The following is a 20,340-nucleotide window of genomic DNA, read 5'->3' as shown; positions in this document are numbered from 1 at the left end:
AGTCACTGCCTGCAACAGGAGGGAGTCACTGCCTGCAACAGGAGGGAGTCACTGCCTGCAACAGGAGGGAGTCACTGTCTGCAACAGGAGGATGATATCGCCAACAGGCAGTAGGTACCTTTTTCAGGTGCTGCCTTGAACTCAAAATTGGTATTATTTGCACGAACTTAGAAGGCCACTCACTCGCGCATGCCACTCACTCGAGTCATGCCACTCACTAGTCATCCCACTCACTTGAGGCAAGCTCCACTCACTTGAGGCAAGCTCCACCCACTCGAGACAAGCCCCCACTCACTTGAGGTATGACACTCGCACAGCCACTATGGGGCTCTCCTGAGTGGCAGCAGCGCGCAGCTGAGTGGCATGACCGCCGCAGAAGTCTATATGGAAGAGCTCGTTGCGCACCAGACCTGGGGCATGACTGGGGTGAGGGATGGGTGAGGGATGAAGGGGGAATAGTGTTGGGTCACAAGTGAGTTCTTGATGCGTATTGACAATATTTAAATGTTATGAAGGCTGGTGATAGTATCTCGAAGAGTCACTAGCTCCAAATAAAAGCCAATAATGTCATTCCATTAACTTTTCCCATTGATAAGTGCAGGTATAGTAAATTATTATAGACAATTCCTTAATTGCAATACCATAAACCTATGGACTCATTTAGAAAAAGCCATTGTAGCCTCACATTGTTATTCTTCATGTAAAATTTGCCCTCACGCTTGATGAGAATGGCAGAGAACGGTACTAGAGATTTTATAACAATCAGGAACGACTCTCTTAAGCAATTGGTGGATATTTTATAACGGTGATGTGAATATAAACAGTATCTTACTCGTGCATATCGTAGATGAATGAATGCTAAGGCCCGCATTGTAAAAGGCACGCACCTTGAGCGCTGGTCAGCGGCTGGTGGCCGAACGACAGCACCGAGTCCAGTGACGTCCATTCGATCCCCCTGTGGGGGCAGGGGAAAAATTAACGACCTCCGGAGGTGTAGGGGCAGAGTTAGTTACCCTTGAAGAAGGGTTAGTGACCCTAGGAGCAGGCTTAGTAGCACCAGAGGCAGGGTTAGTGACCCCTGTGGAAGCAGGACAGCGTCTAAAATCACTTGAACGACTATCATTCAGTCACACGGGCGCTAAAGCGCCTGTCCTACAGTCACTAGAGCGCCCGTCCTACGGTCACTAGAGCGCCCGTCCTACGGTCACTAGAGCGCCCGTCCTACGGTCACTAGAGCGCCCGTCCTACGGTCACAAGAGGGAACTCGTACCTGACGGCGCAGGTGTGGACGTCCATGTGGCGCAGCAGGCGGCCCGTGGCGACGTCCACCAGCAGGACGGCCCCCGCGGTGGTGCCCACGGCGAGGCGGGGGGCATAGCGGTGCAGGTTGCGGGTGGTGAGAGGAGGGCACATGCGCACCACGTGGGGGGGCGAGCTCAGGGGGGGCACCACCCCCGTCATCAGCACCCCCAACTGTAAGCACGTCAAGGTTAGCTCTAATTAAAAGCATGATTGAAATGAAAAAGCATGAATGAAAAGCAAATTAAAAGCATGAAAAGTAAACGTTCAGCAACAATGATAACCTAACAAAATCTGCACAAAGAATAACAAAATATTTTCTTGATCTATAGAGGAATTAAATCATTAAAAATATTTTGCAGAGAAAAGACATACAAAATTATTAATAATATTTGAAATGTGAACCTTGGCATCGGAAGACAACTTGTCGGTAATGGACAAGTCCGGCATGGACAGCGGCACAGTGGATGGAGGGACGATGGACGGAGGGACAGTGGACGGAGAAGAAGAGTCTCTTGCGTGGTCTTGTTTTGTGGTCTTTGCTGAAAAATGTTCTTCATCCAAGACCATAGACTGACCGTTCTTCGTATTCTTTACATCTAACCTATTAGAGCTACTACATCCCCCATCCCTGAGGACACTTGGGCCCCTATGGGGAACAGACCCGCTACTCCTCCCTCCTTCACCGGGTGCAGGACCTCCCAGGCAATCCCATTCAGTAGGATCAGTTTGTCCCCCACCATCATCCCCACATGACCCTTCCTGCCCCCCGGGGTGGGGATATAACAAAGAGACGAGGTCCTCGCAGGAGTCGTCGGCGGGGGGGACGGGGACGGGCAGCACTTCTTCGAACACCACTCGGCCGTCGCATAGAAGAATTCCTGCCGGAAACACAATTTTCTCAAACAAACAATAGGTTCCGGTTACCTAATGGTAAATGAACCATTCAAACTACAATAAATATAACTCAGTACTCACTGCAGTGAGTGACAAGAGAGCGCATTTTCTCGTCGACACAAACGTGAAGTCAAGGACGGACGGACGGACGGACGGACAGAGACGGACAGACAGACGGACGGACATGACAAGCACAATAGCGCCTTTTTCCCATAAATGAGGAAATGTGCTAAAAAGCAAATACATTACAGAATAACTTTTCATCCTAATGTTTTTTTTGTATGGCCTGCTATCTCGAACTCTTAACATTGTCTTGGGACTCCCGCCTTGAGGCACTCCCGTTATATATGAGGGCAAAGAGCAGCAAAAAGAATGTCTCAGAATGTTCCCACTCACGGAGTGAGCATCATGGAGTGAGGGGACAACATTTGGCATCTGAGGTGATAATGAAAGTTCAGGCTTCAATATGCACGCCACTAAGTACCACCGCGCTACATGAAAACATGAAACCCAACACTTATTTTATTAAACTGCAATAACATAAAATCTTATAATTCAAGTAAAATCTTATGTGAATTACTAAAAATTTACCGTAAATTCTGAAAAATGGGAAAACGTACATAAATGAAGTATAATCTAGCACTGACCGATCTTGTTGTGCAGGACGGGCTCCACGGAGAATCCCAGCACAGAGTTGCTCTTGCTCAGACGCAGCCCCTCAGACTGGCAGCGTCGGTCGTACACCAGCTCTGCGCCACCTGCAGGTGGTGTGGCTGAGTTCAGCTTAGTGGACATGCAGCACAAATACATGATGCGTAATTGCTATTTGGTCAACAGCTCACTCGTTGCTTTAGGTGCAGGTTTACAACACAACACAGCTCAACACAAGACAACACACTACAACACAACACAAGACAGCACAACACAAGACAGCACAACACAAGACAGCACAACACAGCACAACACAGCAGGTACCGTGTGTGGTGGGGACGTGAGGGCGGCGGGCATGGAGGGCGGTAGCGCCGCTGTCGTGCAGCGTGAAGATCGCGTCGCCCCGCCAGCAGGGAGACATCTGAAGGGGTGACAGGCTTTACACTTGTGTCATCAGGTTAAATTAATTGAAGTTCTTCTACATATACGTCAAACCTCTGGGAGGTTTTGAGTGTTATGATTCTTTTCTCACTTTGAATTGCTCAATATGGTTACACATGTTAAACATCATGTGTTAAACATGCTTCTTTCATCTGGGGGTTTGCATTTTGGGTTTGATGCACTATATTTTTTCACGTTTAACTCTATTTGTTCTACACAATATTTGTGAACGTGAACGGGCATGCTATCATGAGTCACTATATAACAAATGTACGACTAATTATCTATTTATTATCATTCATTTCAACTGTCAACACGCGCTCAGACAGCAAGTTCCAGCCATTCATGATAGATGTAATTATTAAATTGTTAATCGAGTGCCTGATGTGCTCAATGTTCTTTGATTCATCATAATTGAAAGGAAAAGAATCTATGACATTGCAAGTAACTCAAAGATTACAGAATTAACTGGCCTTGAATTGATGTAGCAATATAAATTTATTTCAGTTTATAAATGTTAACTTTAATTGCAAATCTTGCAAATCATTTGAATAAGAAGCAACTGTATAAGTATAGCATCAATCAACTAGTAGATTATCTGAACCTAGGAACTCTATGGATGCAAGTTAAATTAAACTGCAGATCATCAGAAGAAAGGACCTGGCAAAATGCTAGATAAATCAAACAGCCAAGGACCTGCACAAAGGGCGCGGGGCTCCTGTCGAGGGCGATGACGGCGATGGTGGCGTGGATGAGGAGGTCGAGCACCAGCAGCTCCCTGGGGTAGAGCAGCAGCAACCCGTCCACCCAACCCTGGTGGTAGGCCAGCTGCAGACAACCTCCCTCCTCCGTCCTGCAACATCATGTATTATAGCAACCAACATAACTGAACACAAACACCCACACTTCACAAGAATGCAATTACAATTGAACACAAACGCCCTCCACTTCACAAGAATGCAATTACAATTGAACACAAACGCCCTCCACTTCACAAGAATACAATTACAATTGAATAACAACGCCCTCCACTTCACAAGAATACAATTATTTACAATTGAACACAAACGCCCTCCACTTCACATGAATACAATTACAATTGAACACAAACGCCCTCCACTGCACATGAATACAAATAGAATATAGATATATAAATTCGTTAATATACACAATATTATATCATTTAGTAAAACTCCTGTAGACATTAGCTAGGAATATTAACGAAATTATTAATATTTGAGGTCAGGAAAATGAGTTGATTTACAGCAACTACACAAACAATGTTTAAATAAGATACCATGTTAAGCAACTAATATAATGGTTTAATAATATAAAAAATACTTCACGATCAATAGTAACATTTCTATAAGCTGCCAAAAGGTTGAAGCATCGCACCTGTTTTTGTTGTCACCCACGACGAGCTCCCTCATGCGGCGGGTGATGGTGCGGTTGCCAGCACCCAGTGAGGGAGGCGTGCCCTGAGGAGTCTCCCCTCCTCCCCCAGCAGCGGCCAGGTAAAACTTGGTGCCATTGGATGACGGGCATTTTGATGGGTGGAGGTCATCCACGAACACCACGCAGTTCTCACTCAGAACTGCCGCACACAAGCAAGGTTCTCTACCCAATATCATGATGAAGGGATTTCCTTAGCGGTGGCTAACTCCTACTCGGAAATTCCCCAGTCCAGCAATATTTAGATCGCAGAAAATTATATCTATTTGATACCTTACTTTTTTTGTGCTTTAGAAACCATAGATATTGAAATTCGGAAGAATTAAAGATTGAAATCATCAGCCTTGACACTGTCTGTCACACAATTAAAAAGAAAACATGGAGGTTTTTCAATTTATCTGAGTAAATAAATGATAACTTAAACTGCAGTTCATCTATTGACTGCCATAGACAAAATTGACAGAAAAAAATATTAAAAAAAATATTAAAAATATTAAAAAGAATAAAAGAAGATAATAAATTGACAGCCATAGACAAAATTGAATGGTTGATATTTAGAAAATAAGTTATTTTATTTCAACACATACTGCAAGACAATAAGGCAATTTTCTGTCCATGGATGAAAGAGTTGTATAAAAAAAAAACTTTAAATTAAAGAGTTTGAAACATAGATGCTTCAGCTTAGTTGCATGGAGCTTGTGTGTATGTTTGTGCTTAGCTGCACAAACATACAGGGAAGAGAATAGTCCAGGCACTTCATAACAGGAAATTGGCACTTATAACATAAAATGCAAGGCATGTTGCAGTGATTAAAAGGCTTGCAATAAACGAAAAGCTAGTGGTAATGCAACTTTATTGCAATCCAACTTTATTGCAATGGGAGATGAGACGAGCAAGATAAAAATATAATTCGCCATCTCTCTAGCGCCCATTTGGACAAAAAATAAATATTTGATGAATTATCAGTAAAAAGATCATCATACAGGCCATCTTGTTGTCATGGAAGGGGTCGAGGCAGAGGCTGGTGAGGGTGTGGGTGTAGGTCTTGGTCCAGAGTTTGGTGTGGTGCCTAGCGTCCCACAACACCACCTTGTGGGGAGGGTACAGCACCAGCAGCAGGTGTTCCCTGCCCTCACAACTTCCTGTCAGCCAGCACAGCTCAGCCACTGCACTCCTGCCAGACCCAGCAGGAGCTGCCAGCACTGACCCATTGCCAGCTGTCACATCCCATATCCGAACCTGGCCTGCAACAACACATTACATTCTCACTTGTTCCTTAGCATCAAATCATGAAAATTATATTAATCTCACATTATTAAATCCTAACTAATCTCACAGGATTTAAGAACTTGGTGCCAGGTTACAGAAAATAAAGTGCATTGCTATTTCTATTTGAACAGTTTCCAACATGCTTGCTGGTCCGGCCCCAAAATAAGTCAGCTTGACTTATTTTGATGCCCCAAAATAATAAGTAGAGGCTCCAAAATAAGTCAGTTACATTGAGTGAATTTCAAGTTGTTGGTCAAAATGTTTATTGGCAACCCCATAGAGCAGTTGCAACATTAAATTAAACACTAAAGTACTCAGAATATATGTAGTACAGAAAATTTAAATACTTGTATGCTAAGATGGCATGCTTAGTTAGGAAAAGCCATGCAAATAATAATTAATCAAAGGATTGAATCTGTTTTCACTTTAACTTTTTTTCAACCTAACCAAGAACATTACTGCAAACAACCAATTATCAACACACTCTTCAGAACTTGTGAACACGTATTTATAACATCACTTCAGCAATTTTATGTAAATTTAAGATTGCTATAAAATTTTTTATTTTCACCATTTGAGATAAAAAATTTTTATGATAGCAAAAAATATTTACTTTGCCGTCTGAAATCAGCAACTGATAAATTCATCAGGAATAAAGGATAAAATATAAAAATGGTACCTGCAGCATCTGCAGATGCAAGGAGGAGAGTGTACGAGGCACTGAGCTGGTGGTAGTGCTCCGTGTTCCGCCAACACACCTTGAAATAAATTGCAGATGTTAAATTGTTATACTTATTATAATAATATTCTAAATAACACTGTAAAAAACATTTTTTTAAATAAAAACCCTAATAAGTTATGCTTTTTATGATAATAATAATTGGTACCATTAATGCATGTGATTATGTAAACATACCTATTTAAACTCACACTTAACATTGCCATAATAATGCAATCATACCTCATAATTTGGTGCAGGAGCAATACCTGTAGCATGTCTAGTAGGTAATCCAGCAAGTAATAAGCATGGTATTGTAACATTCTGTTTATCAATAAAATAGTTTTCATAACTACAGATGTGAAAACTGTATTTTCACCCTTTAATGGCACCCTTTACTGTACTGTGACTGTATTGTCACCCTTTATTGTACTGTTACTGTACTGTCACCCTTTACTGTATTGTTACTGTATTGTCACCCTTTATTGTACTGTTACTGTACTGTCACCCTTTATTGTACTGTTACTGTACTGTCACCCTTTAATGACACCCTTTACTGTTCTATCATTTTTACCCTTTAATATCAATTTAGTACTCATAAGATTCTGTTCATTTATATATCTACATTCATTAAGGATCTTAAATAAAAGCATATATTAAACCAGAATAATAATATTTCAGTCAGCAGCAAATGGCAAAGAAATTAAAAAGAGCAACAAATAAGCTCTTTCCTTCAATGGTACAAGCAGCTTACCTTAGTGACGTGTGATGTGTGGCCATTGAGGGCCTGTACCACCTGTAGTGTGTGGGGATCAACCACCACCACCGTACACTGGCAGCCGTAAGCCAGGTATCCTTGCCAGCCCCTGTACACAAGCAAATTCTCATCACGCATCAAGTGTTGAATTTGGTAGAGCTATGGAATATTTAAATATTTGAATTTGTATAAATCAATCATTGGTAATGGAATTTATATCTAAAGGATGAGTAAATACATTTACCATAACTAAAAAAATGGTTAGTTATTTTTATAGAACCATCAAATGGTAAGGATGGGCGGGGTAAATTGGCACATTTGTCCCACAGCAGCAAAACTAATCAAAATATTGCAGAGCTAAAAATAGTGGCAAAAAGTTCAACATTTTCACTATTTATGTAGCATAAAGCAAGTTAAGAATTCATACATTTGGTACCACTGAAAAATCCCTGAAAAAAAACGTAAAAAGAGAAATTTTTGAGAAGTACATCTGCTAAGATCTGTAGCAAAAAAAAATAATCACCATATTAAAAATTTTACTAACACAACAGTTGCACACAGGTGTTAGCTTGAAAGCGTGATTGACAAAATTTGTGATCTGCTTCCGAAAAAAATGGCAGCCATTTCTGCAAGATGAGGTAATAAGGGACACCTTCCCAGGATAATAAGAGACACACCTAAAAATGCATTTACAGTAGTAGTACCTTGATCAAGAAAGGCACCAGTAAAGGAAAAAATCAACTAACAACAAAAATTTTCTATTGCATTTACAATATTCAGCAAAAAAATTCACTCAATGAAAAGTTAATGCATCATTGGTCATCACAAAATTGTGCATAGAATGTCATAGATAAAATTGTGCACTGGGCAACATAGAATGAAAAGTAATTAAACTGAACTATAATTTCTTTCTCAAAAAAATATGTTAGTTCTTACCAAAATATTCCTTTCTGTTGCACACATGATTTTTACAATATTTTTTTTTTTTTTTTGTTATAGTGAATTCACCTGACCCAATTAAAATAGTGCAAAATTACAAGCAGTCCTGTAAGCTTACAAATACAGAAGAAATGCTATATGGTTGCTGATGTGAAGCTTGCAGTGGACAAGGTTGTTGTCAAGGCTCAATGGCATGTCCATGGATATGTTAATATCACATCAATAATATGGTAATGTATGGATAAGATAATATCATATCAATAAAGTAACAACAAGTTCAAATCACAGAAATGCCATTTTTTCTACATCTTTATCATCTACAAAGAATGAGGACAACTTCAGAGTACTGTTAGTAATGGATGAGTATACTCTGTATGCTTTAAACATTTCAAAGTTAAGTTTTACGTATTTCAAGTGTCCCAAATTACCCAGTTCCTAGGGGTAATTAAAGACGCTTTTCATTGGCGTCTCGCCAGTTACAAATAGCATATGGAATTTTTCCAAGATGCCATACAATAGCCCTTGCAAAGGCCTTTAAAATGAGCATAAACTTGTTTGTGAAATGTTGTAAGATAAGAAGTTCTTAATGAAAAATGCTGTTTGATGCTAATGAACCTCAGACTAATCCATAAACAAGACTTGGAAAATCTTTCTTTACACCAAAATATATACCGAAATGCATAAAAAATACAAATCATCAAGTTTTTCTCAATCAGAAAATCACAACTGCAAAATATGCTGTTGCAAAAAAATCTTTTTTCTGACATGGTTCAGTATAGGTACCACACTTAATTGAAATTTCCTCAATTCAAAATGTTGTTGATGTTCTCATAGTTGCAGTCATAGCAATAAAACTATAAGGTGTCTATAAAAATAATATATTTTCAAATGCTGAATTTCTTCTAAAGTAAATATAAATATTCTATATTTGTACTGTAAAATTGAAAACTATTATGTTTAGCTTGGCAAATAATTTCTAAGCTTAAAAATTTACTAAAGCACACATTTTTCTACAACCAGCCAAAGTTGTAAATTTTACAAGTCCAAAAATTTAGTCATATCTTTGAGTAGATATTTACAACACAAATTCTAAAAAACTACTGTCAAAGGGGGGTAATATGGGACTTTTTTTTGTTTTTTGTTGATAACTTCTTACTTCTTATTTCATAAATGAGTTTGCGCTCATTTTGAAGGTCTTTGTGAGGGCTATTGTATGGCATCTCAAAAAAATTTCATACTCTATATTCAAGGTGCAAAAAGCAACCAAAAACCATCCTCTCCTCAAATTACCTCTTGTAATGGGGTAATATAGGACACTTGAAATGCAACTTAATTTAGAATGTTCGAAGCATGCAGAGTGTACTCATCCATTACTAACAGTACTCTAAAGTCTACCTCTTCTTTTTTAAATGATGTAGATGTATAATTAATGACATTTTCTGTGATTTTTACTTGTTTTTCCTTTATTGATAATTTTTGATATGATATCACCATATCTATACATTACCTACTGTATTATTGATGTGATATTACTGTATCCATGGAGATGCCATTGAGCATTGACAACAACCTTGTTCACTGCAAGCTTCATATCAGCAGCTGTTTAGCATTTTTTCTGTATCTGTAAGCTTACAGGACAGCTTGTAATTTTGTACCATTTCAATTGGGTCAAGTGAATTCACTAAAACAAAAAATATCATAAAAAACATACCTGAAATCTATCTATCTATCATATATCTATATCATATTTTTTGGAGAAATGTATTATGGTTTATCTTAATTACTGGTACTTACCTATCACTCAATGTTGCCCAGTGCACAATTCTATCAATGACAGTCTATGCAAAATTTTTTTGTAATGACTGATGGTGCATTAATTTTTTGCCAAGTGAAATTTATTTTGCCAAGCAAGGTATATGTAATCAAAATTTTTGGTTTTTAATTTATTTATTTTGTTAACTTGAGCCTTTGATAACCAAGGTTCTACTGTAAAGTGTAAGTGCATTTTTGCCTTTTGTAATTGCCTTTTGTTTTTTGTTTCCCTTATTGCCTCGTTGTGCAGAAATAGCCACCATTTTTTTGGAAAGAGTTCTGCAAATTCTTTTAACCATGTTTTTATGCCAACACCTGTGTACAACTTCTATGAGGGTAAAATTTTTTAAAGCGACAAATTTTTTTTGCTACAGACCTCAGCAGAGGTACTTTTCCAAAATCACATTTTTCACCCTTTTTTCAGGGATTTTTTAGAGGTGGTAAATGTACCTACAATTTTTTAACTTGTTTTATGGCCAGGGTGCAGCAAGTGGGTGAATATCAAAAGATCTTTGGCAACACATCAGAAGCAAAATTTATGCCTTCAGAAGATTTTTCCAACACATTTATATTGAAATTATTGCATTTTATAAATGACTTTGATATTATTATAAATCTGAAAGACCTCAAGCAGGCATGGAATATATCTACTTGGTGAGCCGCGACTAAATTTTTCAAGCTGTGAGGCCTTTTCTTTGAGCCGTGAATTCCATTTCTTGGCCATGAAAAGCCATTTACAAGCAGCAAATGTATTTACAAAGTCTGTGCACATGTTACCCCAAATCTCTAATTTTACCCTAAAACAGACAAACAGCAAAACTAACATTAGGCTTCACTCAAGTGGCAACTGAACACATGAATGATAATGCTGTCTGACCACTCTGATGTTACTGCAGCTATTTGATCTTCAAGGAAACGTTGGTTCAAGGAAAACAGGTTAACTGGTTGTTAGTACGTTTTGCAGGATATTTTGGTAGGTACGTTGAAGTAATGCAGATTGTGCTCTCAATGCAGAACAGAATAGGAATTTTTCTACTTGTTTCTGAAATCTTGCAGCACCAACGTGACAAATTTTTAATACAATTGGAATCTTGTGGCCCAATTGTGCACTTTTTCTAACAATTAGGTAGGAGGCAATTCATCTGGCAGAAATCTCGCAGTTCCGGAAATGGCGGGAAAGTTCTAGTTGAGGCACTAAAGATAGATGTTTTCCATGCTTGTTGCAGAAGTTGAAAATTTTATGAAACAACATGTTTGCAAAGTTGCAAACTGCAATTTTTCAATCTAACAGAAATATATGACATTAGAGCCACATGATTTCATACCTGCTAAAATTCTATGATATTAGAGCCAGGTTATTTCAGAAAAAAGTAGCACTTTTCCCGCCCTGACTGCCATGCATGGAATATATATCTACTTGGTGAGTGGCAACTGAATTTTTGGAGCCGTGGTTTTATGGATTTCCAAGCCATGATTCCATTTCTTTTAGCCATGATTTAATTTCTCTTAGCCGTGAATTCCATATCTCAGCCATTAAGAGCCATTTAGGGCCTACAAGCTGGCTGCTGCGAACTTTTTACCAAGTCCCGTGCTTGTGCTACCCCTAATCTCTAATTTTACCCTAAAAACAGTCAACACTAACATTTGCCTTCACTTGAGTGGCAACTGATCAGGTGATAATGCAGTCTGACCGCTCTGACATGACTGGCGACTGCAACTATGCAATCTATAAAGAAATTTTTTACATCGACTTGTTGTTTTGATGTGCAGGTGAGGATATTTTGGAAGAATTGTTCAAAAAGTGCAGATTGCAGAAGTTGGAAATTTTATTAAATGACATATTTGTGGAGTGCAAACCACAATTTTTTCAATCAAACAAAAATACATGACATTAGAGCCACAAGATTTCATACCTAATGAAATTACATAATATTAGAGCTGCAATGTTTCAGAAAAAATAGCCTTTTCCAGGCCTGCTGACCACAAGCCACACAGTAAACTTTCTGCTACATTGGATGGATCAGGATGCCATGAACTGTGAAGCTTGTCTGAAAATCAGTGGCAATGAGTATTATATGTTGCAGCAGTGTGGAATTCCAGAGGGGTAATATATTAACTGGTGAACATAGCAAAACGGAAAGCATGACCTAAAAATCTGGAATGGCCAGCACCCCTCCACTTTCAGTCCATCATCATCACTGACAAGTCTCTGCAAGCTGCCACAGCTGTTTCATTGGAAAAAACAGAGCTTACATCATCACAGTAACAAGGATCCAATCAACACTTGAACACATCCAACGTCACAGTCAAATGAATCCAATCATCGCTTGAACGCGTCCAATGTCACAGTCACATGAATCCAAACTACCTTAGAACGTGTGCAACGCCAGTCACAAGAATCCAATTACCATCAGAACGCATGCAATGTCACTGCCACTGGAATCCAAACAGCGTTAGAAAGCTAGAATGGACCATCCCAAATGAACACATACTTAACGCACTAATGCTAATTTAATGTGTAATGCTACATTTCTTATTTCAAGCGCCTAATACAATAATGTAGTTATGTCACTATTGATGAAAATTGCAAAGAATAACATCTTTACTTTGTAAATTCACTCACAAATACATAAAAAACTGCCTATGATTTCATTGACAAATAAAAAACTGATGATAGTTTTCAGCTGAGACATGAAAACTACTCGCAATCAGGATTCAGGAGTACCATCTGTACCGAAACAATAACAAAGGTGACATGTGACAGAAATAGGTACCAACAATATGATATTAATATACTCCGTGAAGAAAAGAAATATTTGAATTCTTCTATATTGTAAATTTTTAGTAACTGACATTCAACAGAATGGTTTAATAACGGTCGTAAATGTTATACATGCATTGCATGCAGTATCAATCGTGTGCAACGAAGCTGGCGGGAAAAGCTTTTGGCTCAGCCTGGTTAGTAAACTTAGTTCTCATTACGCAACTGGTGGATATGGTAACTGCGATGCAGATGAAGCTTGGACTTCAGTTTTATACTCCTTAGGTTTTATTCATACACTTTGAGACTATTATCGAGTGAAAATTTTACGTGATGTATTGTGAGCCGTCTAAAGTTCTAATAATGTATAAATTACGAGGTTCACAGAATCTAAAGTTTTGAATGCTAAATTTTCCAAGTATGCGACCGGTAGTCTAGTCAGTCAAGTGTCATGTGCATTGCCTCTTCTTCAATAAGTTTCTCCGATTGCCGATGAGTTTATCCTCATTTTGAAAGCTGACATAACGAATAGGTGCAATAAATGTTTTTTATATTCATTATGTCAAGAGTAAATAGTATTATATGCCATTGCTATTTAGTTCTTGCCGATGAGCTGTTAGTTTACTCTGAGTGAGTAAGGACTAAGGAGAGTGGAGAGACTCTTTTTGCCATTCATTACTCACTAACGGCAGTCATTATTTAATTAAAGCATTCGTGTTTAGCATTGTTTACCGTATTTGCTAAAGATGATCCCTTAAAATGAAAGAAAACAAAACTTATAGGACTAGTTTTAACATGTTGATAAGAATAGGAGTCTGCGACTGCATAGAGTTGGACTAGGAGTTGACTTCTTTAGGACGCGCCATATGGCGTAATCCGTACCGTGTGATGAGCCACAGCTGTACACTGAACATGACCTCAAACTTGCAACTTTGCAATTGCAAGTGTTCCATTTCCATATATATACCTATACTAACAGTGGCATATTATAGCTGCTTACAATTAACAGGTTTCTCAATTCATAAACGCTCTCACTGACATGCAGCCATAACGTATATTCAGCTCTTGCTGTTTGCGCTCGATAGTCGATACTATGTTGCAAACTAACCATATTGAGCGTCTGGGGCTGCTTGAAGCTCAACATCCAGTATCATAGTCAATCGCTTGTACTCTGTCGATGCCAGTCTAGCCCAGCCAGTTGAGATTTGAGAATGTGATCCACTATCCACAATAGTAAAAAACAATGTTAATAATCTGCTTCCTATTAAAAACATTAATTCATGTTTTTTTCAGGTGTTTCAATGTTGACAAGTGATTGCATGAAATAGCTATCAATATATATCATGGCTCCTAATCCTGTAATCGAATTTGCGTTCACAAATGTCCAAGCAGGTGCTGGCAGGTCTCTAACTGACACTTGCAAATTTTGTACCTTTGGTAAAAAGACAGTAAGTTTTTACAAAAATAGCTGTGGAAACCTAATTCGGCATTTGAAGCATCATCACATTAATTCTTATCATACGTACTTCAGTAAATATGTTAAAAATAAGTTATCAAGTGTGCAACCAGCAATCCAATTCAAATCTTCCACAGTTGCATTACCTAACGTTGAGACAACTAGCTCTATTACATCTCTTCTCACTGTGCATGCAACTTCATGCACCTCTTCTTTCAATACCGTTGCCACTTGTGACAAAACCCAGCTCCCACATAGCGCAACTTCATGCAACGCAACCTGGCTTCCATGGAATGCAACTTCATGTGACGCAACCCGGCTTCCACGCAGTGCAACTTCATGTGACACAACCTGGCTTCCACGTAGCGCAACTTCCTTTTATGCAACTCAGCTCCCAAGTAGCGCAACTTCCTTTGACGCAACTCAGCTACCTCTTAGCGCAACTTCATGTAACGCAACCCAGGCAAGTAGCGCAACTTCCTTTGACGCATCTCAGCTGCCACTTAGCGCAACTTCACGTAACGCGACCCAGCCAAGTAGCGCAACTTCCTTTGACGCAACTCAGCTGCAACTTAGCGCAATTTCATGTGACGCAACCCAGCTCCCAAGAAGCGCAATTTCCTATGACGCAACCCAGCTCTCAAGTGACAAAACTTCATCTACCTATGAACCTCGTCTTCCTCATTCAACTACATCTTTCATTCCAGCTACGGTGCAAATTCCTACCGAAGTCAGCAAGCCATCTGCATCAGCAAAAGGAACAGTTCGGCCAATGTTGATATGCAAACCTCAGTGCTCAGCCTGTGCGTCACTTATATGCGCTAGAAAGTTTTACAATAGTTCTTTGCAAAGGGCAATGCAAGAATGTAAACACGAAAATGATTGTTGTTGTAAAAAGATGTATAATGGAAGTATTGTTGAAGCACGCAAAGAAGAGACAAATCTTTCAAAGAGTATTGTCACAAAGAGCGATGACAATAGCTTCGTTTCACAATATGACTCACAATATACGTCTTCATTCATTACCTACTGTAAGGTGTGCCTAAGTCACCGAAATTCTTTGAGAGGTCGTCGTAAGAGTGGAGAATCTTGGTGCGATGGAATGACTTTCACAGACACTAGAAGCAAGAATGCAGTCAAGAAGAGGCACTTGCTAATCGTTCAGCACCAAGAAGCTCTCAAATTCAGCAGGTGTGAAGATGAACAACAGATCAAACTCGAACATCTGACCACTGATGAGCGCAAAAATGCTACTAAGAATTAAATGGTAGCTGGTATATTTATGGCCACTAATTCATTGTCATTTAGACTATATCCAGCATTGTGCGCTCTACTTGCCATTATTTGCCCACCTCATCTGAGCCATCCTTTGGGCAACAGACATCACACTCACACGGCGGCTCGAAACATAATGCATGCCAATTACCAAGCCTGTGCCATCACAATGAAGAACCATTTTGCTCAAATCTTTCCAGCTACAAGGAGTACTAGAAAATTCATGATTAGTTGTGACAAAGGGACTGCTCCTAAGGATGTCTCTTGTCAAGCGATTGTTGCATCGTACATTGCTGACAATGGACTACCAAAAGAAGTTCTTCTATGCATTTCAATGCTACGACAAGGGGACGCAACGGCAACAGCAAATCATGTGAAAGAAACTGTAGCTTTATTCATGGAGCCATCTTCAGTTGCTTTCATTTGCACTGACGGAGCTGCAGTGTACACCGGGAAGAAAGGCGGCCTCATTGAACTACTCAAAGCCTCTGATGGATATCACAAATTGATTGGTCTCCCAGATTTTTGTCATAAAGTTGAAAATTTGTTGAACAGAACCATGCCAAAATGGGTCAGTGATACATTAACCACGTGCAGATCTGTTGCTGCATTCGTTAACGATCACAATATAGTTAAAAATCATGTTCACAACTTCATCAATGTTGTTTGCGGATCCACTTTTACTGCGATCCCAAATCAATGTGAGATTCGTTTCGCCGAATACCTTCTTTTTCATTTAGATGCAACTTTGAAAAACATCCACATTTTAATTCAAGCTCGACCAGTAATATTGATGAACGATGCAAATGCCCTTGGAGAAAAAGCTAAAGGAATTTTAAAACTTGTTGCAAATGAATCTTTCGTTGTAAGAGCTATGATGATCCGCCGAGTCTACAAAACCATCTCCTGCAAGGAAAAATTGGCCCAAGACTCCTGCTTCGGACCATTCGACTACAAACACCAAGTAGAAAGCATCAGACCTGAATTGAATGAGTTAAAGTTACTTTCTCCCGAGATTAATAGCTTTTTGAAAGATGGAAATCTCAGGTTCATCTCTGATACCAATAACGCTGCGGACTGCCACGACGTGCTTTTGGAAGAGGTAATTTCAAATCTCGACCTGAAAACAAGAAGCGAAGTTGACCGATCAAGAGATTCTGTGATTTCACTAACTGAAGAAAAGTCAAAATGGATCTAAGAAATTTGTAATGAAGCTCCCAACTATCTAGTGATGCCCGCTCCTATTCAGCTTGTGACAGATTTATTTTCAATTCACAAACAAAACCATTCTGCATCCATAAAAAGCCTCTTTGATTCCGTGAACGTAAAATTTGAGTCGTGTGACGCTGAATGCAAAGGATTTCTTGAGTGCATGTGCTTAGAAAAGGATTACTTTAAATTCATGGACATTTTTCAAAGTGAGTGGCAAGCAGGAGCCAACAACAAACTGATCAAACACGGAAGCAAGGCTTCACAATCCTATACTCAAGCATTCGCTTATTATATCAGCAGTAACAACGACAAATCCAAGTATCCAGTCAACATAATCCGTTGCCTTGAAATAATTCAGCTCATGAAGCCAACTCAGTCTGCCACAGAGAGAATGATGTCGCACATCGCAAATACAGTTCATAATCGATTTGAATCTAAGTACGTGTACAAGACAGAACCTGATGAAAACGACTTAATTGGTAATGTGAATAATGAAGTTTTTTTAAAATGCAATACCAACATGGTTCAACATAATGTTGACCTTGCACGAACAATTTTTCTAAGTGATAAACATGGAGAATCTTTGATGAAAACTATGAAGTGTACTGTAAAAAGTAAAACAATCACAAATTACCTCAAGGAACTTGGCAGTGATGTCATGAAGCATAATTTGCCTAAGCGACGTCTGGTTCTTGATCATAAGAAAGTGGGCAACAAAAAAAGAAAGATTGATTCTTGGATATCAAAAAAATCAGAACATGAAGTCCCTTCTTCATCCATTTCTGACTCAGTCCTTCCCTCTTCAACAAATAAAGCAGCCGTTTTACAACCAGAACAAATTGTAATTCATGGATCTATGTCGGCAAACAAAGTAGTTGACATCGGCAGTGAAATATTGCTACAATCAGAAGAAAGCCAAGAACGCCCTGTAGAGAGTGCCTTGGTTAATGTAGAAACTAGAAAAACAATAGAACCGGACGAACTCCAAGTGTACTGTGTGTGTGAAATGAGAAGTGACAAACAAGATAGAAAGAGAGGTAGAACTTCTAAATGGATCGGGTGTGCTAATATGAAGACATGTGAATCGTACCTCGATTGTTTGGCATCTAAGAACGTCAAAGGAGGAGACTGATTCCACTTGAAATGTTTAAAAATGAACAAACTGCCTGCTGGACGCTGGATGTGTATTAAATGTCACGCTAAAAAAACTGCAAACTTGGAGCATAAGTTTGATGGGGAAAAATATCTCCAGCCTTAATGAGTTGACTGTACTAATCGGTCGTCACTGTAATTCATGCTCTCCATTTTTCACGGGTACGTGATATGTTTTAAATACTCTGCAACTTAGTCTCTAAACGCTCCGTGCTTGTCTTTTTGCACCTATTTATGTTTTTGTATATATTTGGATTGCTATGGTTTTATTAAAATGAAAGAATTAGCTTTTTAATGTAATGTTCCGATATTCAGCCCTTTACTTCCACTAATTATTATATGATGTTTCGATACAATCTTTGAATTCAAAAATTTTTATGTTCAATGATCACGTTTATTTTTTCTATATAAAATGCAAGCTTTATCAACAGGAGTGTAAGTATCGTTCATAGAACAATGCCAATTTTGACAATTTTTTCTTCATGTGCAGTTTAAATAATATGAGACAAAGGCATAGATTGGATGCAATCAAATCCGCGTTTGTTTGAGCTGGTTGGGAGTCGGATGCTAGGATATCTTCCAAATCAGTTTCAGGTATGATTTTCAGAAATAATGAAAACAATCAAGGAGTAAATTAATTATGACCGTAAAAGAAAATAATTTGGTGTGCTCTGAATCAACTGGTCAAACTCTGAACAACTAATACATCTAGTGCTCTTATTCAACTCGTATATAGGCAACTTTTGCATTCAAGTATATTGGCAAGATCTAATGGAACTTTTTTCAGAATCAAGAGTACATCCTTAACTGGCTGCAACGTTGTGAGGCCTCCTCAAGATATCTTTTGCTCACCGGAGAGTGAGGTCACTGAGGCGTCTCTACTGGCGACTTCAGAAACGTTCATGCGGGACACAAAGCTTATGCAGCCTTCCCAAGATCTCCCTTGCTTATCAGTGACTGCCATGGTCAGGAAGGTGCAGGGTGTAAGCCGGAGGTTCGTTTTCGGATGTACGCCAGGGAAGAAAGTTGCCAATATGCTTGCTAAAAATGAAAGTGTAACCCTCGCCAATGCTGCATGATCGACACAGGCACACGTACTTTACGATTGATGCCTGGCGATCATCACAAACACACATGCTTTACTATCTATATAGCCTATGCCCAATGATCAACACTGATGCGCGCTCTTTGCGATCAAAGTGGCCGATGCCTAATGATCGACACAAGCGCACGCGATTTACGATTTTTTTAGCCGATGCCCAATGATCAATACTGATGCACGCTCTTTGCAATCAAAGTCGAAGATGCCTAATGATCGACACAAGCGTACGCGATTTACGATTGGTTTAGCCGATGCCCAATGATCAACACTGATGCACGCTCTCTGCGATCAAAGTGGCCGATGCCTAATGATCGACACAAGCGCACGCGATTTACGATCGGTTTAGCCGATGCCCAATGATCAACACAGAAGCGCGCTCTCTGCGATCAAAGTGGCCGATGCCTAATGATCGACACAAGCGCACGCGATTTACGATCGTTTTAGCCGATGCCCAATGATCAACACTGATGCGTGCTCTTTGCAATCAAGGTGGCCGATGCCTAATGATCGATACAAGCGCACGCGATTTACAGTCAGTTTAGCTGATGCCCAGTGATCAACACTTATGAGCGCTCTCTGCGATCAAAGTGGCCAATGTTTAATGATTGACACAAGCGAATAACACAAAATATGGTAGCACTAACAATATGGTATTAACAACACAACACATTGCAACACAAAATATCAGTGCACAACAGCACTGCACAATCTGCACTCATCACAACATATCACTATACAACACATTATAACACACCCTAACATGACATTTTTATTTTTAACATAACATATTATAACAAACAATATCATAGTACAACATGTTACAACACAACATAATGTAACAAAATTACATAACTCAATGCACTGTAACACAACATAACATAAATAACATAGCATGATACATTGTAATGACATGACACAATACATTATAACATAACTAATCATGATATAACACTATACATGGTAACATAACATAAAACAACAAAACAAATTATACTGCAACATATCCTAATAATACCCATTATAAGACATCATAACTCAACCCAGCACATTACAGCACATCATAATATAGCATCAAAAATTATAACACAATCAAACATGATACAACACATTGTAACACAACATAACATAACATAACATAACATAACAC

The 20,340-nt window shown here is 39.0% G+C and overlaps 1 protein-coding gene across 1 annotated transcript in view; it reads right to left on the bottom strand.

The window, feature by feature from the left end:
* LOC108667784 (WD repeat-containing protein 11) overlaps positions 1 to 7,593 on the bottom strand; it is a gene marked incomplete at its 5' end in the record, with an annotated part of 18,029 nt that extends 10,436 nt beyond the window's left edge. The window contains 11 exon segments of the mRNA XM_018154854.2: positions 296 to 410; positions 888 to 955; positions 1,271 to 1,473; positions 1,705 to 2,180; positions 2,844 to 2,954; positions 3,172 to 3,268; positions 3,985 to 4,141; positions 4,684 to 4,882; positions 5,724 to 5,984; positions 6,689 to 6,767; positions 7,482 to 7,593. Of these exon segments, the coding sequence (XP_018010343.1) occupies positions 296 to 410; positions 888 to 955; positions 1,271 to 1,473; positions 1,705 to 2,180; positions 2,844 to 2,954; positions 3,172 to 3,268; positions 3,985 to 4,141; positions 4,684 to 4,882; positions 5,724 to 5,984; positions 6,689 to 6,767; positions 7,482 to 7,593 (1,878 nt within the window).
* Between the last annotated feature and the right edge of the window lie 12,747 nt (positions 7,594 to 20,340).

This window comes from Hyalella azteca, unplaced genomic scaffold, assembly GCF_000764305.2.
Source record: "Hyalella azteca isolate HAZT.00-mixed unplaced genomic scaffold, Hazt_2.0.2 contig5448, whole genome shotgun sequence".
Taxonomy (NCBI): Eukaryota; Metazoa; Arthropoda; class Malacostraca; order Amphipoda; family Hyalellidae; genus Hyalella; species Hyalella azteca.
This window is presented reverse-complemented; position numbering and strand designations above follow the sequence as displayed.